This window comes from Gobio gobio (assembly GCF_949357685.1).
Source record: "Gobio gobio genome assembly, chromosome: 1".
Lineage (NCBI taxonomy): Eukaryota > Metazoa > Chordata > Actinopteri > Cypriniformes > Gobionidae > Gobio > Gobio gobio.
Genome location: NC_137097.1, coordinates 16,314,157 through 16,326,060, shown reverse-complemented (window position 1 = coordinate 16,326,060; position 11,904 = coordinate 16,314,157). Strand labels below are relative to the sequence as shown.

Sequence of the window (11,904 nt, the reverse complement as noted above, 5' to 3'; positions counted from 1 at the left end):
GTTGGATTTCAAATATCAAATATCAAATATCTTTGATTATTTTCAATCCTTTCAGTCCCCCCTTGGCACATTTGGCCACATTCATAAAATGTCCAGAGGTGACACAGTCAACAAAGACATGCTTTCAGTTGTGTAGATGTCATCTTCAGACTTGTCGTCCAGGCATGTTGGAAAAGCAGTCTGTCAGTCCTTACACCTGCTTGAGAACTTCATCAAATGGTGTGGTGCAATCTCTTTGATCAATGATATGCAAAACGTCCATTGAATACCTCACACCTCAAGAACAGTCACTGAAGATGAGAACAAACGCTTGTCTCTCTTTCTGAGGCAGAACACAGGAGGTGAATTCGAGCAGCAGGAATCTGTAACAAATAGCCCAACAAACAGCAAAATAGCATACACTTTTGTCATTTGTCATTTGGTCATTGGCATTTGTCATTGGTCAGAAGTTTGATATGGTCAGATTAAAATATTCTCTGGCAATAAGCCTTTAAATCGATGTACTTAATAAAGTGGTCAAGGTTTAGAATAAAAAGAAGATCTCACAAGCTCTTACATTATTTCTAGAAACCTTTAAATAATCTGCATCATAACAAAACAACAATCACATTGTTGGGTTTACACCCATTTCATTAAGAGTATCAGCAAAATATTGTGTAACCAAATACAGAAATTCAATTGAATTAATGTCCAAAACCATTGTTACATTGTAAAATGGACAAAATACAAAGACTCAGAACTCAAAATCAACAAAATTCAAAATCAAATGCATTTTTACAATACACTGATTAAATATTTTTCACTAGGTAAGGATGAGAAATACCCTTTTGATATTTAAATTGGTGAGACAAATAATACCTGATTTAGTAAATCAAAAGAAAGAAACAAAACAAACAATAACTTGAAGAAATTCACAGTTGGAATACAGTCTAGATGTAAAGACATTTTGTGAGGCAGATGGAGATTTGACTTTGTGTGAAAATCAAATTTATGTGACTGAATTTAGCTGTGGCCATGTGTAAATCATGTCCAAACACTGGTGAGGAGGTTTACAATTGTGATGCAAATTTAGCCCTGTTGTAAAACAGGCAGCCAGTATGTGAATGTGAGTATGAGATGTGACCTGGCTCAAAATTCCTCTCACACCAATGTTTTTGTTAAGGAGCATGATAAAATGCAAAGTTTAGAGTTCTTGAATCCTGCGCTGTGATGAAAACATTCTCATGGTTAATGCAATTGTAATTCACACTGTAGCCACATGGCAATTATATGCTCCTGTACTTGGTTTAACTGCAGCTATATCGGGAATAGCAGAGTTTCCAATTCGGAGACTAACAAATTCAACATAGACACACATGCAACTTGAAATTGCTGTACAATTCCAGTATTAAAGTTATTCCAATTTACACAAGATACATGGCCTAGAATGCACAGCATCTACAGCCTTTATCCTAAGTGTTTCATCACTTACAGTAAAGCAATCATGTGTTTTAAAGAATAAACTTGACTAGTCTATGTGTATCTTGTAACACAAACAACCATACTGTGTAATCAATGCGCACAATGTGTTATACAATTACAAATTCGAAAATACAAACAGGATCATTGCAATCTGAATGTTTTATTATTAAACTTCTTGCTAAGAGGCTGCTAACCCGCTCGCAAGTGAAGTTAATAGCTGAAGGCCTTGCATGAACACTGCAGTTAGCTCACTGAGAGTCTTACCTGTAAATGAGCGCTGATCTTTTGCCTTAGAAAGTAATTTCCTATTTTTCAGAAAATACGGAGGAGGCCGACCTCGACCCAGCGACCAGCATTTCAAATCGCCATGACCTATTTTCTGACAGGATCTGCAAAACCTGTCATGGGGTTGCTTGCCAGGTTCTCCTGGAGTATGAGGATAATGACCTTCTAATGCTTGCCCATGCGTTCTGGTACACGACACTGCGCTATTCCGTTGCTGCACCCGCTTAAGAACTGAAATAGGCACACTTTCTTGCGCATTTTCTGAACTAAACGTTTCAGATTCATTAGAGCAAGTCACCTCATCTATGAAGTGAACATGCTTTTTAATCCCATCGCTGTTAAGCATTATGGGAGGCATGCGCTTTTTAGCATTTAGCTTAGCCTTGAGATCTGCAATGGTTTCTTTGTGCTTTTTACACTTTTCAGTCAGAGCTAACTGCTCAGCTAGTAAGTTATCTAGCTGCGTTTGAAGATCTTGAATCTTTGCCTCAGACTTTTCTGCTTCTTCATTTTTAGAATCCACTTCTTTACATTTCGCATCTATACTTGAAAATAGATGTGTTTTCACATCACGTAGCCTTTTACAACTTATGAAGTTTAAAGCCTCAATTATTTCACCATGTTTTGACTTCTTTTGATGTCTGCCATTTAATTCCCAATATCTGAACATTTCATCATCTGAACTTTTAATTCCAATATACTCTTTCTTGAGTTTAGACAAGGTAGGCTCAACTTTTTCACTCCATAAAGCAAACAATATGTCACTAGAAATTTTCCCTTCCATCCCGAGGAGATTATCTGAATATTCACTGATTGTACAGTAATGGGACTATTGAAGCTATTTAAAACCTTCTAAATTCTGTTTCATGCAATTCCTTCAACCATTAAACAATGAAAACAGACTTACCCAAAGAAGGTCAGCTTTAATCCATTGACAAGATCAACTGTGAAAAAATGTCCTCATTCTTACACAGATCAAAGTAAATTTCAGAAAATTCACTGCAAGGGATCCCGGGTTTCGGCACCATCTGTAAGAGTGGACTCCTGTAGATGGTTCAATCTACAGGGTTGCCATTAGACTAAAAAACGTTATCAGAAAGATGGAAGAAAACTGTACATTTCTTGTCTATTTCCACCCACTGCAACTCATACCAACGATGGAGATAAGCGCAGTTACAATAGCAAAATATGTGGGAGAGCGTTGCTATAATATGATTATATTGTATTGCAATAGGGAGCACTTCAAAGTCAATACTAAATCAAAACTAGTTAGCACAGTATTTGTAATAGAAAGGATTTAATGACAAAATCTGGTTATGGTTACACTTAAAATAGTTTAAAAATGGATGGATGAGATGATAAACTTATACCATTAATCGTACACAGCATGAATACAATGTTACCTGAGAGATAGAGAGAGAGAGAGAGAGAGAGAGAGAGAGAGAGAGAGAGAGAGAGAGGGGGGGGGGGGGAGAGAGAGTGGGGGAGAGAGAAGAAGAGAGCAAAGACAAGAAGCCCAGATGACTTCAAGAGCCAGAGGAAAAAGAGAAAGAGCCTAGTTTCCCATCTTCTTTTATCTATCCCCTGACCATGTGACCGAAACCAAATGTATTCTTTTAAACTGACCAATCAAACCAAACTCACACATAACATTCAAACTGACCAAACTTCCCCAACAGTAAAAGGTGTGGCACCCCCTGCGGCCTACAGGCCTGCCTTTTGTCTTTCAGGTCCTTCTGTTAAGCAAATGTGTTGACAACAGTAAACGTCTCAGGTTACGTATGTAACCATGGTTCCCTGAGAGGGAACGAGACGCTGCGTCAAAACGCTTTGAGAACGCTTCTGCGTGATTGCGTCTTGAAGCACTTGTGGAATCAGTCCAATGGACAGACGGAACGTCATAGACGGGTGACGTCATAGACCGGAAACTATAAAGCACCCGTGAACACAGACAGAACTAGCTTCTGAAAAAGCCTGAAAGAAGTCGCTCACGGGCACACAGGGAATATGGCAGGGTGACGCAGCGTCTCGTTCCCTCTCAGGGAACCATGGTTACATACGTAACCTGAGACGTTCCCTTTCAAGGGAACTCGCGCTGCGTCAAAACGCTTTGAGAACGCAATACCAACGCCGCCATAAGAGCATGTGACCGTATGTGTGAAATCAAAAGTGCACACTACTACGATAGCACCTGCACCCCAGGAGTGGTCAAAGCAGATTAGTTTCCCTTGGTCTGACGCCGAGGAGGACAAAGGCCAGCAGTACTATAGGTATTACAATGCTAGTAGAATTTTTTCCCCCAGCAACATAGCCTGGCCTAGGATGAAGAGAACTTTCCCTATGCCGGGCGCAAACCCTTGACTGCAGATCTAAGCCTCAAAAAGCCACGAAGGAAACAAGTAACTAGCGGGTGTCTCCTCAAAGAAACCTCACCCAAAAGGAGCGTGGAAAGCAGCTAAGGCTGCCACATACACCTCCAATGTGGCTAGAATACAGTTTCCTAGTGGACGGAGCTCTGGAGTGATTTATGGTCTCAACAGCCTCGGCTGAGAGACCTGAACTTATGGGCTGGGCCCCCTCGGAGGCCAGGCCCAGTTTCACCCTCCTGGCAGGGGTGATGATCAAACCTCTCACTTAAGAGTTAAATTCCCTACTGAACGGAATTTCCAGCGGAGAGCCATCCAGAAGAGAAACTAGGTCTGGGCCCTACTCGGGCCCGCCAGTACGGAGCTATTAACAGCAGACGAGCCACGTCTCTGCGAATTCTCTCCAGAACTCCCAGAAGCAGAGCAATCGGGTAAAGGTGTACAGGGTGGCCTCGGCCATTCCCGTATCATGGTGTCCAGTCCCGGAGGAGCTGGATAAACACAAGAGCTCCGCCACCTCGGTGTGGATTCTATATTTACCCGGGCCTCAGCCCCTGCCTCAGCAGGATCACTCATGATCGCTCCCCCAGCCCGCAAAGGAAGACTCTGTCGTTAGCGTAACGCGACGAACATGAGTCTCCAATACCGGACTTTAGGACGTTAACCAAGGATCTTTCCACATAACTAGAGCACGAAGGCATCGCCGCGTGACTTCAATCATGCGGTGCAGGTATCCTCTCAGGGAAACCCCTTGGTTATGAGCCACCACTGTCATGGTCTCATGCTCAGCAGGCCAAAAAGGTATCCCCGTTGGACGCAACTGCCATGAAACCTAACAGATTCTGCCATGGTGCCAGTCCCTCAAGACTGACCTCTGACATACTGCGAACAGCAATCGAGTGCCCTGAAGCACGAAGGCGCAGGGAACAACTGGCCTGACTGCTCTAGGACCCTCCTCGGGGGGGGCGCACACCCCAGGGCCACTACGTTTCCGGGTGGAACCTGAGATATAAGCTTGTTAGGGACCATTGCGCCCCGAAACACACAAGGTGGCGGGGTTAGCAGAATGGTCCCCCCCCAGACATGATATTGATATCGTCGGAAATATTAGAGATACCAGTCTCTCGAGACTGGCCTCTGGTGTACCACAAGCAGCAAGCGCAGTGCCCTGAAGCACGAAGGCGCAGGGAACAACTGGCCTGACCGCTCTAGGACCCTCCTTGGAGGGGGCGCACATCCCAGGGCCATTACGTTTCCGGGTGGAACCTGAGATATGTGCTCGTTAGGGACCACTGCGCCCCGAAACACACGAGGTGGCAGGGTTGACAGAATGGTCCCCCTGAGGGCACCGAAGGGAGACGGGCACCGTATAATGAAGTAGAGACCGCCTTCCTATGGAGGGGATCCTCAGAGACATGATATTGAAATTGTCAGAAATATTATTAGGGATGCACCGAATCCAGGATTCGGATTCGGATTCGGCCGAATATTGGGCTTTTTGACGGGGTTCGGTTTCTGCCGAACCTTAGAATTTTTTTCCACCGAACCGAACCTGCACTATGCGCGCTACGCTGGTCAACGTAATGACGCCGCAGTTGATTACGGGAAGGTGTTTGTTTACCAGGTGGATCGTTCGAACGAATGCAATAGGCTGTGAGAGTGAAAAAATGGAACCTGTGAGCAGAAAAAGTGTAGTTTGGCAGTACTTTCAGTTAAAAGAAGGAGATTCAAGTCGAGCAACATGTTCACTTTGCAATGCCGATTTGTCTCGTGGTGGAAAGGACCCCAAACAGTACACAACATCGCCGCTGTTAAAACATTTGCGCATAAGACATCCTAAAGAATACGAGTTGTGCATGAAGGAAGACAGTAGCCCAAACGCATCAACTTCAGGTACGGCAAAGGAAGGACAGTCACAGCTAAAAACTTGTGTTAATCAGACAACCATTACCAGCTTTGCTAGCCCTACACTGAACAAACAGTGGGCTTCAGATCACACACGAGCGAAAACCATTCATGCAGCAATTGGGAAAATGATAGCCATTGACTTGCAGCCCTATAGTGTAGTGGAAGACAATGGATTCAACGAGCTACTTCATCTGCTTGAGCCACGTTACAAAATCCCATCCAGGCGCTTTTTTGCTGACAAAATCATCCCTGAAATGCACGAGTCCATCACTTCCCGCATAAAAGCACACATTGCCGAAGCACACGCTTTTGCATTTACATGCGACATATGGACTTGTGAGTACACTACACAGTCCTACATCAGTGTGACCTCACATTGGATTAATGATGATTTTAAGCGCACACATGCTATTCTTCGATGTGAAGCGTTCGATGGAAGGCACACCGCGTTAAACATTGCAGATGCACTGCAAGAGATTATTAGAGCGTGGGAAATACCTGTTACCAAGTGTCACCTGGTCTTGAGGGACAATGCTGCAAACATGCAGAAAGCCATGTCCGAGGCAGGGATTCCAAGTGCTGGCTGTTTTGCGCACACGCTCCAGTTATGCATCCACGACAGTCTTTTCTCACAACAAAGTGTCTCTGACATGATCGCACTGGCCAGGAAAACTGTTGGTCACTTTAGGCACTCTTCAAGTGCTAAATCAAGGCTTTCTGCTCTACAGCAGGAGTTTGGGCTGCCAAATCACCATTTAATCCAGGACGTGTCAACACGATGGAATTCGACATATCTGATGTTCGATCGTTTAATAGAACAGAAACGTGCCATAAACATCTACGTGTCGGAGACAGATGGTATGCAACATATTCATGCACAGAGGTGGACTCTGATGGAGGATGTTCTCAAGGTGCTCAGGCCCTTCGAGGAGTTGACTAGAGAAATAAGCGCAGAAAATGCGTGTATATCCACTGTCCTGCCAGCTGTGATGATGTTGAAGCGCTATATCCACAACGAAACAGACGGTCATGGAATCAAGCAGATGAAAACCCGCTTGCTGAAATCTCTGCAGGATAGGTTTGAGGGAAGCGAGCAGAATAGCAACTTAGTTGTGGCAACAAGTCTGGATCCCAGATACAAGGCGAAAATTTGGGGGAGTGAAACAGAACAGTGTCGATCAAAGTTGCTTGTGCAGGAGGCTGTATCCCGTTTATCTGAATCAGATCAAGTCGCATCTGCTAGGCCTACAACTAAAGCAACTGAACAGCCTGAGGAGGAACAAGGCCCGACAGTTAGCACTAAACGACACTGTTCAGGAATCTGGGGCGGCTGGGATGATCTGTACCGCAGCAATACTGAGGCAGTCACATCGGGTGCTGACGCGGAGATGAGCACTTTTTTCAGCGAGCCTCTGATTCCTCTTAGAGAGGATCCTCTTCTGTGGTGGAAGACAAATAAGCAGCGATTTCCACTCCTGGCAAAAACAGCAAAGGTCTACCTCTGTGCGCCACCAACCTCTGTGCCCAGTGAAAGACTTTTCAGTACGGCTGGGGACATTCGTTCCCACACTCGCAACCGGCTGTCACCTGTTAACGCCGAGCGTCTAGTTTTCCTGAAAGGAAACTCTCATTTCATATGAAAGGTTAGAGTTTATAGCTTAATTATACAGGAGAGGTGTTTGTGATTTTTCGTAATATTTGGCTACTGTTCTAATCGTAGCCTATACTGTTCTAAAAGAAACAACAGCCTACTTTATGTTAATTATTATCCATGTTTATTGAGTAAATGTTCAATAATTCAGTTAAGTCGCCAAACATATTTTGATTAAAAAAAGAAGAAGGAAAAAACACTTTTCTTTGCATTGTTACACATTTATAGAAAGGTTTTGGTTTATACTTTATGGGATTATAAATCTAAAAGGCTAATACTGTGGATATTGATTTGGATCTTGAAATAAACAAGCCTGTGGTAATTGTCAAAATAGTTTTTCCCACTTTGTCATCCTGGCATAACGTTGCCTAATCTTTTTTTTTTTTTGTTAAAATAAAATAAATTGAAAAATACACTGCTGTGGACATTGTTTACTTCAGTAATGTGTTTACTGTGTTAATGGACGGGATGGGAGTAGGATTCGGTATTCGGTTTCGGATTCGGCAGAATCTTTACCAGTGGATTCGGTATTCGGCCGAACCCCAGAAATGTGGATTCGGTGCATCCCTAAATATTATAGATACCAGTCTCTCAAGACTGGCCTCTGGTGTACCACAAGCAGCAAGCGCAGTGCCCTGAAGCACGAAGGCGCAGGGAACAACTGGCCTGACTGCTCTAGGACCCTCCTCGGAGGGGGCGCACATCCCAGGACCACTACGTTTCTGGGTGGAACCTGAGATGTGCTTCCTTCTTTTTTCTTTTTCTTTTTTCAGACTGCATCTACACTCTGCCTCGGCAAAACATGAGATGCAGTGTTATATTGCTCTAGAGAGTGACCACTCATGATTTCTACCCCCAGCCCGCAAAGGAAACTCTGTCGTTAGCGTAACGCGACGAACATGAGTCCCCAATACCAGCCTTTAGGGCATAAACCAAGGATCTTTCCACATAACTAAAGCACGAAAGCATCGCCGCGTGACTTCCATAATGCGGAGCAGGTATCCCCTCAGGGAAACCCCTTGGTTATGAGCCACCACTGTCACGGTCTCATGCTCAGCAGGCCAAAAAGGTATCCCCGTCGGACGCAGCTGCCATGAAACCTAACAGATTCTGCCATGGTGCCAGTCCCTCAAGACTGACCTCTGACATACCGCGAACAGCAAGCACAGTGCCCTGAAGCACGAAGGCGCAGGAAACAACTGGCCTGACTGCTCTAGGACCCTCATCGGAGGGGGCGCACACCCCAGGGCCACTACGTTTTCCGGGTGGAACCTGAGATATGAGCTCGTCAGAAATATTAGAGATACCAGTCTCTCGAGACTGGCCTCTGGCCACAAGCAGCAAGCACAGTGCCCTGAAGCACGAAGGCGCAGGGAACAACTGGCCTGACTGCTCTAGGACCCTCCTCGGAGGGGGCGCACATCCCAGGGCCACTACGTTTTCCGGGTGAAACCTGAGATATGAGCTCGTCAGAAATATTAGAGATACCAGTCTCTCGAGACTGGCCCGTGGCCACAAGCAGCAAGCGCAGTGCCCTGAAGCACGAAGGCGCAGGGAACAACTGGCCTGACTGCTCTAGGACCCTCCTCAGAGGGGGCGCACATCCCAGGGCCACTACGTTTTCCGGGTGGAACCTGAGATATGTGCTCGTTAGGGACCACTGCGCCCTGAAACACACGAGGTGGCAGGGTTGGCAGAATGGTCCCCCTGAGGGCACCGAAGGGAGACGGGCACCGTATAATGAGGTGGACACTGCCTTCCTACGGAAGGGACCCTCAGAGACATGATATTTATATTGTCAGAAATATTAGAGATACCAGTCTCTCAAGACTGGCCTCTAGTGTACCACAAGCAGCAAGCGCAGTGCCCTGAAGCACGAAGGCGCAGTGAACAACTGGCCTGACTGCTCTAGGACCCTCCTCGGAGGGTGCGCACATCCCAGGGCCACTACGTTTCCGGGTGGACCCTGAGATATGTGTTCGCCAGAGACCACTGCGCCCCGAAACACATGAAATGGCGAGGTTGGCAGAATGGTCCCCTTGAGGGCCCCGAAGGGAGATGGGCAGCGTATAATGTGGTGAACACCGCCTTCCTACGGAGGGTTTCCCTCAGAAACCTGACATTGATGGCATCAGGAGTTTTACTTTGACAAAGCCCTCTTTATGACAATAACGGTCTTTCAATACCGCCTTGCCTGAAGAGAACTTCACTCTGCTTCCACATTTTGGAATTAGAAAGGGCATGAAGCACTCAGCGCATGCTCTTACCATAACCATGGATTTTTAGAAATATGTATATATATGTTCCATATATAAAGAATTCTCAAGCCACAAAGAAATATGATTTAATTTGTCAAAATGAAATGCATTCAAAACCACTCAGATGTTCACTCTTTTGGCTGAATATTATTGGCATGAAAAATGCAAAGAGGAGTCAAACATAGGAACAGAGAAAAAGGCTTCTCTTTTTCTTTTTCTCTTCCTTCTTTCCCTCATTTATAAATGCATTGTGGCAACATGATCTACGTGTTGCCTCGGCAAACACGAGATCCATTGATTTCTCTTATATTTCAGAATGTAATCTACGTGTTGCCTCGGCAAACACGAGCTCTGTCCATTATATTTTTTAGCAGACCCTGATCTATGCGTTGCCTCGGCAAAACGCAAGATCAAACGCTACTATATTGCAGACTGTAATCTACGTGTTGCCTCGGAAACACGAGCTCTGCAAATCCGTTACATTCTTAGCAGTCTACACGCTGCCTCGGCAAAACGTGAGATGCAGTGTTTATATTGCAGACTGTAATCTACATGTTGCCTCGGCAAATATGAGATCCGAGTCGTTATTTTCTCTTTTTAGCTACGTGCTTTTCTTACACATTTGAGAAATGTATCAATGAATGTCCGCCCACTCCTTTTTTATGAAAGCTGACGCACATACATATGTCTCTGCGCTTCACCCGGGGCGGAAGGAACCGCAAGCGTGCTTCCAACCCTGAGATGAAACACTGGATCCGGCAGGGGAAGACAGAGAAAGGGCGATGCCCGTCTCTAACCCCTCTGCCGGACCTATTTGCGATCCCCACGACTGAAGCCGCCGCTCTGCCTCGGCAGAAGGGACCTGAGCCGCGGGGAACGCGAGCCGAAGCGCCCTCGTCGGAGAGCGCCCGGCGGCTTAACGAACAGTCAACACACATAGAATATGCATCCCCACCCGTAATGAAATGAGGGCAGGGATGAACACATCCAGTGAATTGCTGTCACGTTTGTTTTACTTTTATGTTTTTCTTTTACAAGAACAAAGGTGGAAAACTCCTGCCTAACTTTTTTTTTTTTTTTTTTCTTTAAAGACAGACAAAAAACACCAATTTTTACAGACAAGATTCACACAGAGCGCTTCTTGAAGGCGAAGAAGCTAGTTCTGTCTGTGTTCACGGGTGCTTTATAGTTTCCGGTCTATGACGTCACCCGTCTATGACGTTCCGTCTGTCCATTGGACTGATTCCACAAGTGCTTCAAGACGCAATCACGCAGAAGCGTTCTCAAAGCGTTTTGACGCAGCGCGAGTTCCCTTGAAAGGGAAGCAAATTTCTTTGTTGGATTTCAAATATCAAATATCAAATATCTTTGATTATTTTCAATCCTTTCAGTTTCATTCTCAAAGCTGAACTCAGTCATTTGATCCTTATTAAAATGTCCAGCTCTACAGAAATGAAGGATATTTTGAAGAGTGTCATAATTAAAGTGGTTGTTTTATTTGACATGGAGCGGGTCTGACATGCTGAGATCACATGACCAGACAAAAACTATTCTGCCTTCAACCTGAGAATATCTCACTTCCAAGTTGAACATTCGTTATTACGACATGTCACACATTAAATTAGTAAAAATCTGTTGTAAAAACGTATTATCACATTAACATACCTGAACATAAATGAAAAGTGGGATTTTGGTCAGTAAGCGGCACTGTAGATTGTCGTGGAAGTTCAGGTTTACGACTGCACACAGCAATTTGCAGGCAACACCGAAAACTGCTGTGAATTGTCCGACATTGACATGGGTCTTGCTTGGCAGTTGACCCCCCATGACCCCCCATCCCCTAATTCCAGGGGAGGCTTTAACATGTAAATGAAAATGCTGTGAGCTATACAAATGCAAATCAGAGTAGCAGGAGTTTTACCCCAAGTGACATTTTTCTAAAAGGTATTAACTTAATTTTAAGAAAATCTCAGGT

At 44.9% G+C, this 11,904-nt stretch overlaps 1 protein-coding gene across 1 annotated transcript; it reads left to right on the top strand.

Moving 5' to 3' along the window:
* Positions 1-6,145: 6,145 nt before the first annotated feature.
* On the top strand, positions 6,146-7,660 carry LOC307118061 (zinc finger BED domain-containing protein 4-like; the record flags this gene model as incomplete). Its single annotated transcript, XM_079803415.1, has 1 exon — positions 6,146-7,660. The coding sequence occupies one exon, from the start codon at positions 6,146-6,148 to the stop codon at positions 7,658-7,660; it is 1,515 nt and encodes a 504-aa protein (XP_079659541.1).
* Between the last annotated feature and the right edge of the window lie 4,244 nt (positions 7,661-11,904).